At 41.5% G+C, this 23,782-nt stretch overlaps 1 protein-coding gene across 3 annotated transcripts in view; it reads left to right on the top strand.

Moving 5' to 3' along the window:
- The window catches only part of PATL1 (PAT1 homolog 1, processing body mRNA decay factor), a 77,416-nt gene that overhangs the window by 18,664 nt on the left and 34,970 nt on the right, over positions 1-23,782 (top strand). For all 3 annotated transcript variants that reach the window (XM_089683676.1, XM_089683673.1, XM_089683674.1), the window contains exons 2-7: positions 560-650; positions 1,764-1,957; positions 7,467-7,538; positions 7,880-8,077; positions 12,394-12,453; positions 17,262-17,345. In XM_089683676.1, the coding sequence (XP_089539802.1) occupies positions 560-650; positions 1,764-1,957; positions 7,467-7,538; positions 7,880-8,077; positions 12,394-12,453; positions 17,262-17,345 (699 nt within the window). The remainder of the gene's footprint in view (positions 1-559; positions 651-1,763; positions 1,958-7,466; positions 7,539-7,879; positions 8,078-12,393; positions 12,454-17,261; positions 17,346-23,782) is intronic.

Here is a 23,782-nt window from a genome sequence, read left to right as displayed (position 1 = left end):
TCTGTCACCTAAGCTGGTAGGTTTTATGAGGTTACAATCTTTCAGGTGAGAGATTACACAGGTTCTTGGGCAGCCAGGCTCTGTCTCTCTGGGGGGGGGGGGCTTTGTAGCTCTGGGCCCCCTGCTGCTCTAGCCTGCCAGCAACTTTTAACACACCCACATCTGTCACTGGTCCTCTCAGGAAGGGAGGGGGAAGGAGAATAAAGGATAAATGAATACTTTTAATAAAAAGGGGGAATCTTTGTCCATCTCTGATGAGCAAGTTTGCTACACTGGTCTTCAAGTGGATATTAACCCCCCCCCCCCGCCCAAAAAAAATAGATTTCACAGCTTACCAATTTTTTTTTTTAATTTTATTTACTTAGTGATCCAGCCAGTTAGTCTGTTAGTTTTCAACTTCCTGAAACAGACCAAGCTGTCCAGCAAAATGGGGTTGAGACACTGAGACAAACTGTTTAAAGTATATGATATATACGGGCTGCAATATATTTTTTGTTTTTGGGTTTAATGTCATGGTAAATCTCAGCGGTTGCTGATTTCTTCGATTGATATTTTTCAGTCTCTCGAGGATGGTGATGGCTTCCCGGACCTCGAGGAAGATGAGGAAATTGACCAATTCAATGATGATACGTTTGGAGCAGGAGCGATTGGTGAGTGGCCAAACAATCTGTAGAAGGACTGTATACAGGGTCCCAGATAGACTTATTTCATACATATAACTAATAAGCCGTCCATCCAAACCTACAGTGTCTTCAAAAAAATTCACACCCCTTGAAATTTTCCACATTTTGTCATGTTACATCCGAAACGTAAATGTATTTTATTGGGATTTTTTGTGATCGACCAACACAAAGTGGCACGTAATTGTGGCGTCCATTTGCATTCAGCCCCCTTTACTCTGATACCCCTAAAAAAAAAAGACCTTTTTTTTAGCCCTTGTGAGAGATCTCTTTTGTTATTTCTTATGCAAACAGTTTTTCTTTTTGTTTGCTGTTACTTTGGGGTTTTGGAGCTGGCTGCACTTTCCTTCAGGGAAGCTTTCCTGATTCTTCACCAGGATAAGGTGGGGTTGAGACCTCAGTCCTCCTTTTTGCCCAAAGTGGTTTCCTTGTTCATCTTGAACCAGGACATTGTTTTACCATCCTAAACATCCTAAGGAGAGAGTGTTTCACTCTTTGGATGATGTTATTCAGATTTATCTGAAGTTTCCATTTGTTTCGACAGTCTGACTCTTTGTTCTTCTTGGGTCCTCACAAGAGTCTGGAGCCACTATTTCTAGGTGAATTCATCTCTTTTCACAGGCTTGTAGTATTAGGAGCACGGTTCCTTCTTTTCTGGTCAAGGCCCATTCCACCAGGAGTTTGTGTTTCTTGGGCTATTCAGTATCAAGCTTTGGTTTGAGTTTTTAAGGCTGCTACCTGGTTGTCTTTTCACATGTTTTCCACTGTTCATGCCAGTGCAATTGCTAGTTTTGGGTGAAATGTTTTTCAGGCAGCTTTGTAGTGGGATTCACACGGTCGTGTGCAAGTTTAAAGCGTGACATGTTTGCTATCGATTTACTCAGCATAACCTCATTTTTTATACTTTACCAAAAGCCTGGGTATTATATTGTGTTTGCTAAAATTCATTAACCACTTTTCGACCACCCTATAGCAGAAACACTGCTACAGGGCGGTATGGGTGCGCAAAATCACGTATATATACATAAATTTGCATTTCTGCGTAGGGGTATAACAAGGAGAAATATCCTCTTTTCTCTGCAGATGATGATTGGCGGGAGGAGCATGATCGACTGGCAGAGATGGAGGAGAAGCATGCAGACTCTCACCTTTTGGCCAGAAGCTCCCCCCGCATCACAGATCCACTGGGGGATCAGCAGGAGGAACTGGAGCACAGCCTGAGCCAGCTGGTGAGAGAGATTGAAGAGCCAGCACTGCCAAGAGGGTCACGTACCCAGGTAAGTGGATGAAAAGAGCCTAAGTATAAATTCTCCTACTTATTATATACATAAAGCAAAGCTCCAGGCTCCCTCCAAAAAATTAACAGTCAGATACAAATCCTGTAGCTGCTGACTTTTAATATAAGGGCACTTAACTTTTCCAGGGGTCCAGTGATCTCCTCACTCTGAGCCGATTCTTCAGTCGGCTTTGGGTGCTGGAGCTGGCATCTTCAGTAAGAGAAACCGGAAGTGAAGCCTTGCTGCGCTTTGTAAATGGGCTGCAGTCTTCTGGGACCTGCTGAGGTTGAAGGGGGTGGGGGGCGTGTCCAAATTTCAGGCTCAGTTTGGTGCAGCAAACTGACCCGGAATTGGAAGTGGGGTACCTGTCAAAACCAGGTACCTGCTAATCCCCCCCAGAGGAATATGTAGTTAGCTTTTCTTGAAGGCGTCTTGTTAGAAAAAATTACTGCAGGTATAAAGTGTAGGTATGTAGAGATGCCTTGCAGCTGCCTCCCAAACACGAAGTCATGGCTAAATCCCAAACTTTTCTGAGATGCAAAGCTTCATCACTTTTGTTCCTTGTACCTTTCTCCAATTCTCTAGTGGCTAGTGAGGCTGTCCATCATCGTGATGGAATGTCGGTAATGGAGGGAGTCCTTAGCAGGAAGCTCCCCACAAGCATACAAGTTAGCTACAGTGAATACAGAAAGCCACTTCAGGAGTATCAACAGCTACCAGTAATATTTATGAAACTATGGTGCAACAAGCAAATAAAAAGTATGAAAGTTAAACTAAACATAAACTTTTTGATGTTGCCGTTTTCTGTTTCAATATTTTTATTAAGAAAGCTTTTTTTTTTAAGAATACAACAAGCTCAAGATACGCCCACGCAGGGGCAGAGCAAAAAAAAAAGACAGGAGTCATTCTTTGACAAGTCCTTTAATAAAAGAATGTCCCCCGAAGTAGATCCAACGTCAATCACAATGTCCACCCCTGCCGCTCTGAAGAAAAAAAGGAAAACAAAATGCTCCGCTACTGTCGCTGGCCCCCGGCCATCTGCTCAGAAACTGGTTTGACAGTTCCTAAATATGTAAGGGGCGGGGCCACCCAGTGACATCACCCGTGTGATCCTGCCCCCGTGTGACATCGACCGGGCATGCTGGTCACTGAGGTCACATGGGGCGGGGTCACATTCAAGATGGGCCCTGCCCCTTACATATTTAAGAACTGTCAAACCAGCTTCTGAGCAGACGACCAGGGGAGCGATGGCAGCGGAGCGGTTTTTTTACCTTCGGCGGCGGACATCGTGATTGACGTTGGATCTACTTCGGGGGACGTTCTTTTATTAAAGGACTTGTCAAAGAATGATTCCTGTCTTTTTTACACACTGCAGCTCTTTTTTTTTTTTTTTTTTGTGAGTGGGTAGCGGTACCATGTACCCCATACGCTCGCTGGGCCCCCCCCCCCCCCTTCCTGACCCGGGGTGCTGCATGCACTGATCAGGGTCTGGTATGGAATTTGGGGGAGAGAAAACCCCATGCCTTTTTTTTTTTTTTTTGGCGTGGGGCTTCTCAAAATTCATACCAGACCCGAAGTGCTTGGTATGGATGGGAGGGAACCCCGCTGACAACTGAAGCATGATGCATGCTCTTCTTTACTAAAATTCCGCACGACTTGATAAAATCATGCAGTATTTTAGTAGCCCTTTTTAGTGGATTCAAATGGGTTTTTTAAAAAAAATTCTATGCAGTATCCTACCGCATACTCGGATGTGGTAGGGTACCGCTTAGTGAATTGTGTCCTGGATATGGACCAGTCAAAAACCGCTTCTAAGCGCAACCACGTATAAACGCGGTTAGCCGTGTTTACAAGCATTTGAACGCTGATAAAATCTACTCCTGAATGCAAGTTTGCTGCGTTAAAAAAAAACGACTGTAAGCGACATAGGAAAACATTAGGGAGAGTTCAGGGGCTGCTGAAAATAACACAGAAAAGCTCCTGAACGTCAGTTTATCAGCTGCAGTGTACATGAGCCCTTAGATCAGCATTGCAGTCGGGCATTTTCAAAAGCAGGTCTGAAATAGCAACCTTCATATTTATTCCTGATAGCACATTACCTTTTTAAGATGAACATTTACAGAAATAATTTAAAAAAGCACTAACTAAAAATACACTTTAATTTGTTGAAATTATACTCTGTTTTCTTTCATGCTAAGCCCTTTTGTCTACCCAGACTGACAGATGTAATCAAATATTGAACAATGTGCAGGTCCTGCTCAAGGAATATTAGCAAATTCTCCTACAGCGTTTTATAAGGTTAAAATAAGACACAGATCCATCCAGTTCAAACTGCATGTGATTTTTATTTTTTAACAATTCCCATAGCCGTGTATACTCCGCTTCATGCTTCGGGAACCTTAAAGCAATGAACAGTTTACTACAGTTACTCGAGTCACCTTTAACTTTTGTACATAGTAATGCTATCCCATTCTAAGCACTCTTCTCCATTGAATAACTGGAATCTATGTAATTGGTTCTCATAGCTGAGGTAACCCACCCCACTTATTAATTTTGTTGCCCTTCGCTGAACTCTTTTTAATTTAACAACATATTTTCTGAGGATTGGAGACCAATACTGAACTTCATATTCAAGATGAGGCTGAACTAGTGTTTTGTAAAGGGGTGGTGGTGTTTTCTCTCTTAAATGTTTCCTATTTTAACCACTTGCCCCCCTGAGGATTTACCCCCCTTCCTGACCATACCATTTTTTTTGCGTTTACAGCACTACGTTACTTTAACTGACAATTGCGCGGTCATACAACGCTGCACCCAAATTAAATTTACATTTTTTTTTTTCTCCACGAATAGAGCTTTCTTTCAGTGGTATTTGATTGCCTGTGTGTTTTTTGTTTGTTTGTTTTGTTTTTTTGCGCTATTTAAAAAAAAAAAAAAAAGACGACAATTTTGAGAAAAAAAACTATATTTTGGACTTTTTGCTATTAAACACGTCCAGTAAAAAAATGTAAAAAATCAAATTGTCATAAATTTAGGACAAAATGTATTCTGCTACATGTCTTTGCTAAAAAAAAAAAAAATCCCAATATCTGTAAATTAATTGGTTTACGTGAAAGTTATAGCGTTTACAAATGACGGTGTGTATATATACTGGGATTTTTTTTTTTGTATTTTTTGTTTTTACTAGTAATGGCTGCTATCAGTGACTTATAGCGGGACTGGGGCGGGCATTCTGACACTGGGGGAAAACTGACTTGTTGTCACTGACATCCCCAGTGACATTAATACAGTGATCAGTGCTTAAAAAAAAAAAAAGCAGCACTGACACTGGGCAGGAAGGGGTTAACACGAGGGGTGATTAAAGGGTGCTGTGTCCCTGTGCTTCACTGGAAGCATCCAAAGCAGTGTGCATAAGCTGACAGGAAGGAGAATTGTTTTGTGTACAAACAGTTCTCCTCCTTGTTGGAGATACTCGGCAATCACCGGGTGCCAGCGAGTAATTACTGTTCGGGACCCAGTGATTGACAGCCGCAGATGGAAATGCAAAATCACGTGCGTGTGTATATGTGTTATCATCCCCTTTACTCACCAAAATCCATATGTGCGGAGGCAGAAAGCTGTGTTTTAACGTCCACATGCTGCACATATGCGTCATGGGACGGGCGGTGTTTATCTGCTGGGAGTGTGCTCGCTGTACACTTCCGACACAAAGATTTGGTCCTGAGTAAACATCGGTAGCTAGTGGGACTGGCTTCAAATCAAGAGCCTGTCACAGTGGACACATGGTTACTGATTCTTCCTGCCTCCCCTGAGCGTTAAGAACATTTAAAGGGGATGGCAGGGCAGGTGGTAAGGTAAACAGGCAAAGGGGGTTACACAGATTAAAAAGCCATTCACAGTTGTGTCCCCTGTCCTGTGTACAAGCCGATAAAATACAGGACTTTCCTCGATCTGCTGTTTGCCTGGCTTTTTGGTTGGGATTTTGATTGCTGTGAACCCAGAAATCCACAAAGCTGAGAAGGTTCAGCTTTACACGCAGCAGAGGAGATTGGGGAAGAGATTTTTCCATATCTCCTCCCACTTGCCATCCTAAAGCTGTTTCTTGTGGTCCTTGGCTCTTGGCTTCCAGGAAGAGCAGTATCTAACAAGGTCCATAAAATTGATCAGGTCCAGGTTGCTTTTAGGTCTTGTTCATACTTGGGGCCAGAGGGGCAGTAAAAATAGGCAATTCAGCCACAGTTTTACTGTGTTCCCCTTCTTGCTTACCCAACGCAGAGGCCGGATGGAGTTGTACTCGTACCATGATGCTTTTACCCTTAGCAAAAATTATACCCCGTCTTCAAGTGACTAGAGCCGCATGGTTATGGTCCAGCGGTGTGGGCTTTTCATGATTTATACAGGTGGTGAGAAGGCGACATATTGCATCCCTTCTGATCCCAGAATTGATTTCAGAAGGGTGGAAAAGGCTGCTGTTAGTGAAAATTAGTCCTTACATAAAATCCAGGAAATGGCTAAAAAAAAGGAAGCAATCTTTTGGTTGCTATTAGAGCCATGAGCTCATTTTAACCCCTCAAGCTCTGAATGAACCAGACATGTCGACCTCAAGACATTAATAAACACTGTTCTTCTTCTTTTTTTGCTTTCTTTTTTTTTTCTATATGTGGGACAGAGGTTTTTTAAAAAAAAAAAAAAAAAAAAACTGACAATTGCGCACGGTCATGCAGCACCGCACCCATATGAAATTTATGTGCTTTTTTTGCCCCACGAATTGAGCTTTCATTCGGTGGTATTTGATCGCCTGTGCGGTGTTTTGATTACACTATAGGCAAAAATAGAATGACAATTTTGAGAAAAAAAGCAATATTTTGGACTTTTTGCTATTAAACATGTCCAGTAAAAAAATTTTAAAAATCTAATTTCATCGTCAATTTAGGCCAAAATTTATTCTGCTTGTCTTTGCTAAAAAAAAAAATCCCAATACGTGTAAGTTGGTTTACATGAAATTTATAGAATTTACAAATTGCGGTATAGATCCCCAGTGACACCAATACAGTGATCAGTGCTAAAAAACAGCACTGACACTGTACTAAGGGCACTGGGCAGGAAGGGGTTAACATGTGGGGCGATCAAAGGGTTAACTGTGTAGGGAGTGTTTTTACTAGGGGGCAAGGGGTGTATTCTTCACTGTAAGCACACCATCCCGAGCAGTGTGCCCGAGCTGACAGGGAGGAAGACTGTTCGTAAGCAACACAGTCTTCCTCCCCGTTGGTGATTGTGGGTAGTCACCGGCCGGGACCCGGTGATTGACATCCGCGGCTGCGAATGGCGGCGCAGGTAGGGCATGCACGCACACCTCGCGCAAGTCCCCTACCTGGAAATGCAAAATACGTGCACGCGTGCCACCGTGTAGCGGTATATCTGCTATACAGCAGCGGGTAAGCGGTTAAGAAACAAAATTTGTCTGCAGGTTTGTATTTAGTTTTTGATTCTTCTTATTTTTTTTTCTGCCCAGCTTTCTTCTCGGATAAACTCCAGTATATGGGATCCCGACTTGAGGCCGATCAGAGGGCCTTTGCTCACAGAGGTAAGTGATATAAAAATATTTCTAGCTTAGAACTAGTATACGTTATGCAGCCATAAATGTTTTATCAGGCTCCTCCATATTGTAAAAGGTTAGAGGAACAAGAGCAAGGTATGATATGTGATATTCACAAAATGTCTATGAAAGCACCAAAAGAGCTGTTTGTGCATCCCACGAAATCCACTCATTTTTCATATTCCAACCTGCCCAATACAATGAAGGGAAGAGCTTGTGGCAAGGGGTGATTTACATTATTACAAATACCCATTCTTGATTTGTTCTTAATAAATACACTGTGTGTGGATTTCAACATGATCACAATGAATTTTTTGTTTACATTAAAGGATATGGGACCGCTGTCATTACTACATGAGTATGGCTTAGGTCCCATGCCTCCACCTGGCCGCGATGACTCAGAACAAGATGCATCAGAAAGAGCTTTGCCCCGTCGCTCTACTTCTCCAGTTATTGGAAGCCCCCCTGTGCGAGCTGTTCCCATTGGCACTCCACCAAAACATGTTGGCCCTATATTCACTCAGCAGGTAACAGCATTGCTTAAAGCTCATATTTTATTTTATTAGGCACGTTTGAGTAGTAATGATAAAATATGCATTGGTATTCACACAGATGATGCTGGAGGATTTTGTTTTTTGCACCCATGTGGAGGTGTAGTTGCTCATAATTTGGTGGTCAGGAACACAGATCTTTAATGCATTCAAGGTATTTTCAAATTTGCCCTTTTCAGGCTCTGTACTGGTTCTCATAGAGACGTGAGGCTGAAGCCCCCTCCTTCTGCTTATAGATACACACCCGGACTCCCTGCATAAGCCTTCTGTTTGGGACAACCAATGTTGTGGCTTTAAAAAGGAGAGGGTGCCGCCCCATGGTGACAGGTGTAATTCTCAACAGGTGTCCTTGGTGATAGCTCCGGCAGCTCTAAGCCATATTACCTAATGAGGACTGGGAATTACAAAAATTGGAACATTTGGTTATTCAGCCTTTCAGCCCCCTCAGAGGTGTCTGATTGTATGAGTGGAGAAGTGGGGAGGAGACATCACGTTCTCCTCCTCATTCAATCAGAGTAAAAGGCTTTCTCTGAATGGCAAAAATACAAGGCTTTCTCTGAATGGCAAAAATACAAGGCTTTCTCTGAATGGCAAAAATACAAGGCTTTCTCTGAATGGCAAAAATACAAGGCTTTCTCTGAATGGCAAAAATACAAGGCTTTCTCTGAATGGCAAAAATACAAGGCTTTCTCTGAATGGCAAAAATACAAGGCTTTCTCTGAATGGCAAAAATACAAGGCTTTCTCTGAATGGCAAAAATACAAGGCTTTCTCTGAATGGCAACACTGCCATGCAATGACTCTTTGAGGTTACTATTCTGGAGCCATTGGTTGCTGGACCTGAAGGACTGCTGCCAACACTGTAGTAGCCTCAGCATTCGTGATTTGCAGCTTAAGTAGAGTATGGTCAGGTAGGAGATATGCATACTTACATTTATATTTATTTTTGGAAAAGTAATGAACATTAATTTTAGGCCCCTTTCACATGGGGCAGTTCCGCTTGCTCAGCAGGGGATCTGTTTGCTGATCCCTGTTGAGCAGACAAATGACAGGTATGTGTTCACACCATTTATGCCACATGGCCACAGCTTGCTTTCCTCTGTGGGCTGTCAGATGTAAATGGACTGTCTGTCCGTTTACACCCGACTGTCATCCCATCTGATATGGTAGACGGAAGGCAGTCGGATTTCCACCCATCTGTATTCTAATGGATTTGATCAGACGTGGGTGTAAATGGACACGTCCTTTTTTAAATCCGCCGTTCCACAAAGGACAGTGTAGCGTTTGACAGGTGGTCCCGATCATCGGTACACTTGTGTGAAAGGGGCTTTAAGCATGTGAAAAAGGAGCCTTGAACTCCTTCTTGCCATTTTTTTTAACCCTTTTATGACATTGCAACACATATACGAAGTGTCCTTTGGTTGTGTTCCAGTGTTTGTGCTGGGAGTTCTTCAGAACTGGAGGATCTCATGAAAAGTACATGCATTAAGTGTGACCTACAACTTGCTGTTTGGTCCATGAAATTGAAGTAGCCCCACCTTGACCGAGGAGGTGATCCTGGAAGCAGCATCAGGAAATAGTAATGTGGTCTTCTAGGCTGTGTACTGTGGCAGGTTTATACAGATCACCAGATTGGCCAAACAGAATTAAAAATCCTTTGGCAGGTAAAATTGTTTACATATACTGTATTTAGTATGTATACCACTGTAAATGTGGGATTGTCAGGGCAGTAGATATTATTTTTCCTGAGCAGGGGTTTTCAGCCTTGGGCACCTAGTGGAGAATAATTTAGTGCTGCGACAAATTTGCCATAGGGGTATGGTAAAATTGGTGGAGGGGCATAAAACTTGAGCCTTCACACTGTGCATGGTAACATATACCATTGTTTCTGTACCCAAAACATATACTTTAACCAGTTCAATACTGAGCACTTTCACCCCCTTTCTGCTCAGGCCAATTTTCAGCTTTCATTGCTGTCATTCTTTGAATGACAATTGCTCAGTCATTCAAAACTGTACCCATATGAAATGTTTATCATTTTTTATCATTTTTGAGACCTATTGAGGTTTCTTCTGTTGTGTTTTTTTTTTTATGCTATATAAACAAAACAAACTTTTTCTTTGTTTTTGCGTTTTGTTTTAAAATTTGGAAAATAAACTTTCTTCATAATTTTACACCAAATTAAATTCTGCTAAGCTTCTTTAGTAATAAGAGCCCAACTCCGTGTGTATTACTTAGTCTGTATGAAGGTTATAGAGCCTACAAACTATGGTATATTTATTTTAAAATTGATCAATCCTGATGTACTGTTGGCCGATCTAATATCTTGAGGCCCCAAAAAGGCAGGACAGTACAAATACCTCAGAATAATCTTTTTTGAAAAGTAGTCACCCTAAGATATTTAGTAAAGAGGCATAGTGAGTTTTTTGTCATTTTTTGGGAAAATAAATACAATTTATTTTCGTAATTTTTTTTTTTTTTCACATTCAGTCACTAGAACAGTGCAGTGTCACCATAGAGATGTTCAGGATTTTTTAAATGCTATGCTTGCTTATTACAGTGATGATCACTATAAGCAGTCGTTTTTATGAATGGCAGGGTCACAGATTGCACCGTTGCATGGCCCCTAGGGCACACATGAGGCAGGTGAGCAGGGGAATATCATATTTTCTGCATAATGTCTACCTTGAAGAAAAGCTTCATTAACTAAAGTGACTACTTAACAACCAGCAACTGTTATATAATATGGAGTGCTGTGGTCAGGAGTATGAAATACACAGCATAGTGTGTATACAGCAGGGAATCAGGAGTGCATAATACACCAGATGTTGCACTCTCCTCCCCCCCCCCCCCTTGTAGCGATCTCCCAAAATATAGATTCACTTCTATACAGAGTCTCCCCCAACCCATGAATCCTCACTCAGAATGAGGTGAAGTACTCCCTTGGCTTTATCATGTGACTGGAGAGCATAATTACAGGTAAGTACACAGAATACAACAAAACTTATCTCACCCTAACACCCTCCACCTTTCCTAGCCTAGGAGTCAAAATTTACATAGTCCTTTCATGGGTTTGTCCTATGTTACCCTTTGTCATGCTCAAACATAAGTTCTCTTTGGTCAACGTGTAGATAGTGGCTTTGTTAAATATGCAGTACCACATCTATATAGCTTAAATTTATAATTTTATTTTTTTTTTATTGATTTTTTTTTTCCTTTTTATGGTTGAGCTAGATGGACTTGTCTTGTTTTGTTTTTTTTTTTTTTTTTTGACTAGACTCAATGGAAATCAGTGGTGAAGGATCTGGGAGTTCTGGTAGATCACAAGCTTAATGGCATGCCATGCCAAGCTGCAGTTTCTAAAGCAAGCAAATTCCTTTTTTGTATTAAAAGAGGTATAGACTCCAGAAGAGAGCTATCATTTTACCCCGGTACAAATCATTAGTAAGACCTCATCTGGAATATGCAGTTCAGTTTTGGGCACCAATTCACAAAAAGAACATTGGGGAACTGGAGAAAGTACAGAGAAGGGCAACCAAACTGATAAGAGGCATGGAGGAGATCAGCTATGAGGAAAGATTAGAGGAACGGAATTTATTCTCTCTTGAAAAGAGGAGATTAAGGGGGGATATGATCACCATATATAATACATAAAGGGGGGATATGATCTCCGTGCATAAATACATCAATGGTTCATATAGTGAACTCGAAGTAGAGTTATTCACTCTGAGGTCATCACACAGGACAAAGGGGCACTCTTACATCTGGAGGAAAAGAAATGTAATCTCCAAATACGGAAAGGTTTCTTCACAGTGAGAGCTGTGAAAATGTGGAATAGACTCCCTCAAGAGTTGGTTCTGGCCAGCTCTTTGGATTGCTTCAAAAAAGGCCTGGATTCTTTCTTAGATACACAGAATATAACTGGATACTAACATTTATTGGTGAAGTTGATCCAGGGAATATCCGATTGCCTCTCGGGGGATCAGGAAGGAATTTTTTCCTTGCAGGAGCAAATTGGATAGTGCTTTGCTGGTTTTTTTGTGCCTTCCTCTATATCAACTGTGGGTACAGGATAATAACTTTTTTTTGTGTCCTGTTTTTATGGTTAAACTGGATGGACTTTTGTCTTTTTTTTCAGCCAGACTAACTATGTAACTTTGAAAGCGCTAAAAATTTGTTTTCCGATTTCTGATAATTCTATACGTTTTAAATGTTTTCAAAAATTTGGAAAATAAACCCAAATTAGTTTTTCTTTATTGGAAGGTAATAGATTTTTTTTTCAATTTCCAACAGGTTTTGTGCCCAAATCCTATCCACATTCGAGCTGCCTCATCCCCATTCAACAGCCATCCGGTATGTTACAGTAAATTATCTGTGCTTTGTAGCTATAGTAGGTTTAGTAGTGTGGGTATACGGTAGTAGGTAGAGTAGTGCACTAGTAAGCATGTTAAACAGAAATTACTTGAAAAAGAAGGAAATGTAGAAATGGAAATGTTGCAAATCAAAAGGAATGTATCATGGTTTCAGTGTATTTGACCTTTTGTTTTTATTTAAAAGAGCAGCTAGTTGTTAATCTTTCTTGGTCGTACAGGACAAAGGCATAGTCCTAAACAACTGGGTTATACAGTATGTTGCTACCTTTAGGTGAGTGGACACTGGCAAGCAGAACAATAAGGACCATCATATTCCCTCCCACTGACAGTTATCCTCAGTTTTTACTAGCGTCCTATTTTCTGCTCCAACGTCACTATCTACTAGTCTTTCTGGGTTTTTCTCAGCTTCTGGATCGGTACCTTAGGCTTGCCAACGGGAGGGAATCACTGTTTAAGGCTTCTTTCACTGTAGTGGGACCTGCTATGCAGCCTGTATTTGCCTCTATTAAGATCTGTGAGACTTTTGCGGTCTTGTCTAAATATATCTCCCTTGACCCACGTTCTATTCTCAAAGGGTGGCATTTGTCCTATCCTGGGCTTGAAGTGCCTCAGCACTTTCCTTCAGATCCAAAAATGTTGTGTGGATCAGCCAGGTCAGTCATTGCATCACTGCAACAAGGGATCTGCTGGTGTCTGTAGACATCAAGGATGCCTATTTGCACATTCTAATTTTTAATTTTTTTTATCTTCCTCCACACCAACATTTTTTTTTTAAAATTTTTCAGCGGAAGACTGTCATTTTAAGTTTGTGGCCCTCCCATTTTGCCTATCCATTGCTCCTCTGGCCTTTACAAAATTCTTGGCCCCTGTTCATGGCTCTTTGCTCTTGGTGTTCACATTGTGGACCACCTGCATGACCTGCTGTTAGTGTTACTAAACGCTGGACCCTGCATTCATTATATCTGGTCTCCCACACCACACAGAAGCATGGAAATGCAATTATTTTAGTAAATATAAACTGCTAAATACCTTTTCTAATCAGCCGTATATAGCAGTCTTGTGACTTCTATCAGTGTCCAGCAGAGCACTGGTTAGAACTCTGTAGGAGGAGTTTTCATTTTGCTCTAGGAGGATGCAGGACCCCTGACCTCTGTCTGGGCAGCGCAGATTGGCCCTGTGCTGATCACATGCACTCTCCGAAGAAAAAAAAAAAAACAACCTCTCTAGCCATACACACAAAACTGAGCATGTTCAGAGGGACTCCACACAATATATCTTATCCGAAGATCAGAGGGGAACACTGGAAGAAGGGGATGATCTGGGAAGTCAGGATCAAACAGCCTACACCATGCAGAGGATTAACCCCTTGGGTTCCACAGTGAGCATAACAAGCATGCTTTACAGCATGTACAGACTGATTTTACTGTTGTGGGTTTAGTAACACTTTGAAGGATTGTTCCATCCAGGCTTTGAATGCCAGCATGCAATGGACTGTGCAGACTCCTCAATCCTCAGAAGTCTGTGCTGGACTGAACTTGCTGTGTGGAATACTTGGGACTGATCCTGAACACATCCCAGGTCCTTGGTCTTTTTTTGGCTTTCTACAGCTTAGCCTAGACCAGCACTTGGCTCTCAGCACTAGCAAGGACTAGGTTTTTGCTCCTTCTATTGTTTGAGACAGTTGGCCTCACACTATTAAGACCTTTGTACAGTTTGTCTCCTGTGCTCCCCTAGTTCTTCCCATGTAACGCTGAGATTTAAATCTGGTTCTCTTTGGATTCAAAAACTCGTATTTTAGCCCATTAGGAACAATCTTCTCTCTATTTTAACACACACAGTGAGTTTCTTTCCTTGCATAGGGACAAGGTGGTGTCAAGCCAAGAACACCTAAGTCAGGACATTTGTTCTTACATCCGGCTATCTGGCTCCAGTTAAAAAGAAACATTTCCTTCATTGCCTGTATTTGGTTTGGGCTCTGGATCTATTTCCCAGCCACTATTATAAAGATGGATTTTTTGTAACCTAATATAGACCCTTTAAAGGTAATTCGGCTTCTCATTCCACAATTTTTTAGGTGGCTTGGCAGACTTCTCCAAACTTAGTCTCAAAATTCTGGTTCCTTCTTTTCCTATAGAGACTCTGTACTAAATCTGTGAGTGCCACTCTGACTTTTTTGTATTGATCAACTGTTTACCGGATTTGCAATGCTGGCCACCTGGTCTTCTGTTCACATGTTCTCTTAAGTTCTGTCAGGTGGACATTTAAGCATAATCTGATGCCAGCTTCACACATAAGGTCCATCAGGCAGTTCTGTGAGCTGCAGGCAGCTCCTTGTTCTGTTGTCTTCTTGGTCCTGTTGGTGTTTACTTGTGGTGTTGTATAGTCCTCATTTCTTCCTGTATCTTTCAGTGGACGGGAAAGAAAATAGGATCTTTGTACTTACTGTAAAAATCCTTTTTCTGAATTTCTTTGAGGGACAAAGGTCCCACCTCTCTGGATTTGCTATTTTGTTACAAAACTGAGGCATGCTGGTGGTGGGAATGGTTTTTTTGGTTTGTGTTTTGCTAGTGTCCAATCCTCATGTAGGTGGCAGTAAAACATGAAGGTGAAAGATCTGCTGTGTTTCTCAGTATACATCAAGTAGTCAGGTGATCATGGAGCTGGGAACTTGATCACCGGCATTTTGTGAGAAATAAGCACCTTGGCATAATACTAACAAAACTGCATGTGCTGAAGCTTTATGAAAAATAAAAAGTGAATAACTTACATTATTTAAATTCCTGTCTTGCAGTTTTTTTTTGTTTTTTTTTATTGTAAAATGACCTAGAAATACTGAATATAGACATTATTCAAGTTTTCAGTCTCTATTGGATTAAATTGCACCTAAAGCCAAAACTTGAATAGAGTGGTAAGGCTAGAAACCCTGAAAGGTTTTTATTGTGTTTTGTGTCCCTGTTGGGGAAATTCATCCTTTATTTGTCACTGGGACTGAAGGTGTGGAAAAATCCAAAAATTTGGCTACACCAGAACAGGGATAGAGGAACAGAATCATCCAACTTGTTCTGGTGACAACTAAGAGGGGTTTTACTTTACTCTGAAAATAATACCCGCTCTTAGTTTAATCACACCAAAAAGCTTCTGCACCAAACAAATCCTGAATTCTCAACCAAATTAAAAGTGTAAAAAGGAAAAAAAAAAAGAGATGAGCATTTAATGCTAGGCTTATACAAATAAGTCTCTGAATGCAGATTTATTTATGCAATATAAACAAAAATCAATAGTCAACCATAATATACTTGTGCAATATGGGCATGAGATCAAAATTCATACCAAATGAACATTTTGTCATCAGTAAAACAAAGTCCATGCATAATCCAGACTCCACTTAACCTCCAGGTGCCTTAAAGTGCTCGGTGATGAATGAAAACTATTAAAGTGTTTCAATATGCCAAAGTGCTTCCACACATCCAAGCCTCTTATCAGATGGACATGGCCCCACAATGCACACTTTTTTTTTTTTTCAATCTACAAACACCAATGTTTCCACTATGTAGACTCCAGGTGGGTCCATGACCCTGTTAGTGTATTGCAGCAATAGAGTCCCCACACAGAAATCACTCCAGCAGCCCTCCAACTGCCACACAGTTCAGACAAAGGAACATTTAAAGGGTAAGTTCACCTTTTGGACAAAAATAATAAATGCACATTTTTTTTACAGGTAAAAAAATGTGCATTTATTAATTTTTGTCCAAAGGAGCCTGTAAAGCATTGCCCCAGTAATCCGTAGATTGCGGTTGCCATGCAGGTCTTCTTGCCATACGGGATGTACGGCCAAGCAGATATTCTGACAGGAAGCTTCATTGAACCACCACGGTGCTCCACAGCACTGTGGTAGTTCATTGAAAACTACAAGCCCACATCCGCTAAGGCTGCCGAGACTTTCAGTTAATTCACGGAAGTCTGTGAATGAATAATGTGGCCATGTGGGCAGGGCCCTGCATGGCATTTCTGTTTTCAAATCTGGCAGATAGTATGAGGAAATTTCTCCCCTTATTATCTGTCAGAGGGAGGGGGAGCTGCAGCATTGGGAACAAATTAGATGTTCCACCCCTTTTTAGGGTGGAACATGTAACATGTTCCCAAAGGTGAACTTATCCTTTAAAACCAGACGAAAGGAAAAAGGAAAAGCTTCATAGTACAGCATCATTAAAAGCTATTTATTTGACCATTGCGCATACTATGTATGAGAAGTGACAAGCGGTGTACAGATTCACAAAGCACAGCTGCCAGGACATGCTGATGCACCAGTCCTCCTTTCCTAGAAGCATCAGAAAAACGCCTTGTGTGGAGCTGGGTTGATGACGTCAACATGCACTGGTGCACCAGCGTGTCCCACACAAGTATAGTATGGTTGATTTATTGATTTTTGTTTATATTGCACAAGTATACCTGCATTCAGAGATTTATTTGTATAAGATTAGCATTTAAAGGGGCATGCACACCCTTTTTTTTTTTTTTTACCATTACAATTTCCCTCACTTTGCAGAGATTTCTTCCAATTTCCAGCTGTCTACAGGGTAGAAATTGAAAGGAAACACACTAATGGCATAATAACCCTGACAGGACCTTTAACCATTCCTTACACTATCAAAAATGAAACTAAAATGTTTTTGCTTTACATACTGTAAAATTGTACATGCCTCCTGTTTTGCATTGTTTTTGTTGAGATTGTAGCTTCCGGCACCTAGATGCTTGTTAGACACTAGTTTAAGTTTTCTGTCTCTGCAGAATAACCCGGCAGCGCTTTTGAGACACCCGTTCTCTTCTGCCCTCACCCCACTTCAGCGGGCACAGCTCCTGGGAGGAGCACAGGTAAACTTCATCTTGATCTAGTGTTTAAAAAGTGTCATTAGAGAAGTATGTGTTCTACTATTGCAGAACTCTTGAAAATGCTCCTCCTTCAGGTTCTTAGCAATTTTGCTCACTTGTTGTTTGACTTTCTGATTGAGTGACTCCAGAATGTTTATCAAGGGTTTTGACTTCACTGGTTTCATGCTTGTTTTCAGTTGGTGACCCAAAAAAATATATGGGTAAGACGACAACTAGGCATCTAAAATTTTCAGGAATTCAGCCGTGGCAGCCCACATACTTCTCTTTATGACAGGTTTACTTTTTAAAGTGTAAACAACATTTAAAAAAAAAAAAAAAAAAGTATGCACCATACAATTCTCTACTTCCTGTAGTTAACTAAAAGTGCTGCATTGAAATCCCTAGCATTGGTATCGGACCATCCCAGTTCTGTACTGCTGGACTACAGGGCACCTCTACCACTTGTCTTTATAACATATGAGAAATGTGTTCTGGCTGAGATGTAGTGAATTTTGTGTTTTGGTTTTTTTTGTGTTTTGTTTGTCCTGACATAAATGATAAAGCTGTGAAAAATATGTCAACTGTGCTTAGGTAAATAAAAGAAAATATGGAAACCCTAGAACAGCTGCAAACACACTATAAGATATTATCATAGTCACAAAATGCTTAAAACAAGTGTCGCACTTAGTCATAAAAATAAATGTGCTCTAAATAAACAGACTGTGCATTTAAATATTAAATGTCCAAATCCATCAGTGCAATACAAAATATATGAAAGTCACAAAGGCTGAAATAGTGATGGATAGTATGCCACTCCAAATGACAACTGTAGGATTTGAGTATCTCCCAGAAAGCAAAAAGAATCCTCTACCAAGCAACACCATGCAAGGCTTACCTGAAACATGTGACCTTCTGGTTAAAGAAAGGTCAACATTTGCATAATTCACAGATCTTAGTAGTGACCATCAGAGGGTAGAAGACACCATATTCATCTCAGAAAGTGCTTGGAGAAGGTTCATCAATTACTTGTCCATGCCGATATTGACATATCAAAGTGTGTTCCATTCAGATTTACCCCTTTATTTATAAAGGTAAACCACTCACATTTAAATGAAGTAAAAGTGCTTGTAAACATCAGCTGGTAAAATAAAAAATGACTTCTTGCAAACTGCAAGTTTGCCCATCCGTGCCACAGAGTACGTCAGGTGTGCGCAGGAGGCGCTTGCTGTGACATCATTGCGCAACTGAACAGATGCATGTTGACCTTTTTAACTAGGTTGTCCCACATTTCTGGAAAGCCTTGCATGGTGTTGCTTGGTGGAGGATCCTTCTGGCTTTCTGGGAGATACTCCCATCCTACAGTTGTCATTTGGAGTGTCATATTATCCATCACTCCATCCACCTCATTTGCGTGGACAGAGAAATCTGTTTTTTTTTTCTTGGTTACAAAGAACTAAAGGTATATGGATGTTTTAGCCTTACAGAGAATGTGTTTTCAGTCTGGTCAGAGCAGTAAAGCAGTACATTGGCAGAGCAGTACATTGGTCTAGCAGTAAAGTTACATTCTTATACAGCACTACTAATTAGGCAGCAGAACCTCTGTTTAAAAAAAAAAAAAAAAAAAAAAAAAAGGGTGAACATGGCTGCCCTTCTGTATGTATGTACATATATTTTAAAAACATTGCATAGGAACATGGTTCCTCAGCTCGTCTATAGATGCAGGGTTCTCTCTGGTCTGTATCAGATTGTCATAAGGGAGGCATCATGAGACTAATAGTCCTTTGATAGCTAGGTAAGGAGTACGTATATAAAAAAAAAAAAAATGCAATTGGTATTCCTCTCCTATACATATACGGCCCCATGGCTTACCTCCCACACTCATCTCCTAAATATTGCACACCCTTAAGCCCTACAATCTTGTTTCCTACTGACCACTGTCATAGCTCCAGCATCTCCCTCCTACACTTATTGCCCATCCTCAGAACTTACCCACTCCTCACCTGTATATGCCGTTCCATGTTAGACACTGGGCTCTCCTATACATACTTCCCACTGTAATAACCTCTGTTCTTTACTCCTATGAACATTTCCCACTGGCATGTCCTCTGCATTCTTCTTCTGTACAAACTAAGCTATGCTAGATCCTTTAAACTCCTCTCCTGTACATACCATGTACCGCCATGCCCTACATACTCTTCTTCTTTACCTACAGCTCACTGTAATCCCTCCCCAATTCTTAGTTGCGCATGCTGCATGCTCTTAAGCCCTCTGCATGCCTTTTCTGCACAAATTGCCCATCATCAGACCCTTCTCTCTTCTGCCCTGCACATGGTGCTCATGGTCATACCCTCCACACTCCTCTCCAGTACATACTTTCCACAGCGACATCCTAAACACTTTTCCTGTAAATACTCCCTGGAATTCATAAACACTGGCACAGCAGAATTAACAAAAGTGTCTAAGAGGCAGTGAGAAAGTGGTGCAGAATGTGCCAAATTCATGTACCTGTTTGGACTGGGTACTTGATTTTGGCAGCATGCTTTTCTGTTTGTCTCACACTTCTTAATAAAACTGGCGCTCTGCTCTTATCACACTTTGGTGCGAAAGCAGTTCAAATAGTCGCATGTCTTTTCTGAGGGTAACTAGCACATTAAGCTTTCTATTGTATGTGGCGCATTGCTTTTTTACTGTCGCACATCTCTTCTGAGGGGAACTGGCAAATTAAGCTTGCTATTGTATTTGGTACATTGCTTTCAAAATGTCACAGGCTCTTTTGAGGGGAACTGACGCATTAAGTGCTCTACCATATTTGGCACGTTGTTATTAAGTTCTCACACAGCTCTTAATCTTTAACCTTCCTATTGCACTTTGGTACAGTACTGCTCTGATTGCTGCACCCCTCTTTCTAAGGGAAACTGGCCCTCTAATCTTCCAATTGCAGTTTGTCATGATGTTGTTCTGATGTACGTATCTCAGAGATCTGGCGCCACAATTTTGAGTGATGCTGCTCTAATGGCGTACACATCTCTGTGGAAAGTTGGTGGTTTTTATTTTAGAGAAGATATATCAAGGTAACATCTTCCATGGAGACTTGCCAAATTCCAGTACTGGAGTCATTAAAATCCCTATTTGAAGAATTTATTCTGAATAATATTATTGACTCCAATAGTATTGAAAATATTTCTTTTGAAGATATTTCTCAGCAGTGTAAAGTGATATTAAAGCTTCATGTGTAAAAAAACAAAAAAAAACAAATAGTGAACATATCATTATTGCCTGCTCTGTGCAGTGCTCTGATTCTCCTCTTCTCAGGTCCCCCACCAGCGCTCCTTGCTCCTCCCCCTTGACCAGTGCCCTCAATAACAAGCTACTTGCTATGGAGGCACTGGTGTGTGCTCGTTCTGGAGCTAGCTCTGCGTCCATAAGCCAAATACAAATATACAAGAAGAAATAATACACGAAAAAATAAGTAAATTAGCAGATTATCGGTAATGTTTAACTTTGGTTTCAGTTTCATTTGGAACTGTAAATTTTGTAGCATTATATGTATATTATTTTGACAATTCCCTTTACACGCTAAACAACAAGGGTAACATTTATGGTGCAGCTCATCAGGAATATGGATCTGCAAAAACCCTTTTTTGATTTTTTTTTTTTGTTTTGTCTCTCATTGATGTTTTAGCAATGCTTCTAGATTCACATTTGTGGGCTTTGAGATTGTGTTTGCCCAACCACAGCCACCCCTCACCCCCGCTTTATACAAGATGTGGTGCAGTGAATCTGGAGTTAACAATGTTTTAACTGTTAAGGTGTGTGGAAAGCTATCCGAGCTGGGCCTTTTGTGCAGGATCACATGCCTTAGAGAGCAGACCTTAGCTGATTGACAGCTATGTAATATTAGTATGATCCAGTCTGACAGGTTATGAATAGGCGCTGAACGCGCAAAACGCATCATCTTTTTTCTCTCTCCCCCACTGTATGTAGTTCTGTCTTGGAATTTATGGGCAATTTACAGTAAAGTAGATTGTTCAGGAGTACAGCCGTCCGGACATTTTCTTTTGTTTACTGTGCAGCATTTGAGCTGGGTGAGCACCATGTTGGGAGGTGTGTTGAGTTTTCGTGACAGACCCAACTGGGACAGGGGCTTTTGGAGGGGTCCGCAGGTTAGCCTCATGCCTATTGACCATGGGCCTGGCATGTGAGGAAACCCTATTCTATGTGTTTACTTGGGATTCAAGTCCATGTCTCCCCAAAACACACAGACTCTGAGAACTGGAGGACCACCATACAGATTTGGGGTCTCTGCCCAAACTAGCATTAACTGCATAAACCCCCTCCTTGTTGATATAATTAGCAAAAAGACCTTATGGGAGGATTCTTGCTCTGTGTTTATTAAGGTGTTGTATTCACTATCTTCTCTGATTATGTGCCTCCTAGGTATGCATTCCCATTGTTAATAGAGTCACCTCTTAGGGGTCTGTTGACAAGTCCTCTTGGAGGCTCCTACATGGTGAGATTAAACTGATGTCAGCTTCACCTTGCTATCTAATCAGTGTGGGATGTAATATTTGTTTCATTGTTCATGTGGGGGCAATGCCTCTATTTCTGAAGTGTATAAAAACAGTATTTTTGTTCAATAAAGTAGTTCCAGTTTGGCAACTAAGGTAGTCTCGTCTAGTTTTGGGTGCAATGCCCAGCTATAACACCTTGGTCTTGTGGCGAGTAAGCGGTTGTTTGATGGAATCACCCAGTCGGGGTGACAGGTGTTCCATCACAGGTTTCGTTAGCGTAGACCAACCTGGAGCAGTAGTCTTCTATTGTTTGTGTTTACTAAGGTGTTGGTTCCAGTCCTGAGATTGTTAAAGACCCAGGCTATCCCTATTTTGGGGTATCTGGTGACCTGCTCCTCAGAGGGCAATCTGCTCAAAAGCTGACATTAATTTTAGCGCAGACAGTACAGGTCCTGAAAAGGTTTGACTAGGTGCTGTGCCTTGGTAAGTCGGTTTTGGTTCTGATTCAGCTTCTGAAGTATTTAGGCTTAATCCTCGATGCAGCTCAGGCTGGAGTCTCTAATGTCGTTGAAAAGTCCCTAATTTGGGTCTGGGGAAGATGGCAGCTGTTTTCACTGCTGTCCCCATGCCCAGTTTCACTCCAGGGCTCCTCAGCTCCGTGTTATGTCAGTATAGGACAAATGTCAGGAATCCTTGGATCTGCAAATGTATCTGACTCCCAAGACCAGATCAACTGTAGAGTAGTGGATGTCCATGCAGGTGCTGGATATATCAGAAAATCGTAGGTCTTTACAGTGGAAGCCAGTCAGTCGGAGCTGGGAAGGTACTTTGGTAAACTTCTTGGTTCAGGGAACATGCATGTCAGAGGAACAAACATTGCTAATCAACATCCTGAAACTTTTGCCGATTCAGCTGGCTCTACTACACTGGTCTGTACTCTCCCCATCAGAGTGATGGGGATGCAGTCGGACAATGCATACATCAGCCTTCAAGATAGGGACAAGAAGTTGCACTGGGTCTTTCATCTGGAGGTGTTCGCAGAGATTATTTTGAGCGTTGGTACGCTGGTTGTGTTACTTTTGGCATCCAGTTTCAAAAACAAGCTATAAAGGTTTGTGTGTCGAACAGGAATCTTCAGGTGTTTGAGGTAGATTACCTGATGCCTCCTTGGAGTCAATGTTTCCTAATCAATGCCTTCAATTCCGCTTCCTGCTCACCTGTTGTGCAAGTTAAAGTTGAAGGGCATTCTGATGATTCTGATCACACCTACTTAGTCAAGAAGAACATGGTATGCTGAAATCGTGGATCTCGTGGTGGGCACGCCATGGGCTCTCCTAGATGGGCCAGATTTGCTACAATGGGGGCCGATCTGCCATCCTGCTACATGGTCACTGGCTTTGACAGCAAGGCTGTTGAAGCCCAAGTCCTGAGGAAAAGGGGTAGTTCTGATTTTATTATTCCTACTGTGACGGATTGCCTGACACCCCAACTGGGTAGCTCCGCCAAGCTACAGCTTCCTCCACTCTGGAACCAGGAGCCCAAGTCACTGTGGTTTCCAGAACACCTTCCCTCCTCAAGACTAGAGTCAACCTCCTAGAAGGGTCACCACTGTACATAGAAATCCTTTCACCTTGTGTTTCTTCCTAGACAGTATGTTGGGGGCATATTGACTTTCTACAGTTTGACTTAGAGATAGACAGATCTTGGCCTTGCCCATTCTATTTCAGAGACCTATAAAATCTAAATCCTTGGTAAAAGCTTTTGTGTAAGCTATCGCAGAGGTTGTCCCACCTGTGCCTACCAGTCCCTATGTCTTCGTGGGATCTTAACTTGGTCTGGTCTTCTTTGCAGACTTCTCTTTCTCCCTTTGAAGCGCTCAGAGAGATTAGTTTGTTTGCCCTTATGTTCAAGGGTATTGTTTTTGGTAGC

The sequence above is a fragment of the Staurois parvus genome, unplaced genomic scaffold, assembly GCF_062004578.1.
Source record: "Staurois parvus isolate SC_StPar_1 unplaced genomic scaffold, SC_StPar_1.0 ptg000320l, whole genome shotgun sequence".
NCBI lineage: Eukaryota > Metazoa > Chordata > Amphibia > Anura > Ranidae > Staurois > Staurois parvus.
Note: the sequence above shows the minus strand (reverse complement) of the source record. Positions and strands in the feature narration are given on the sequence as shown.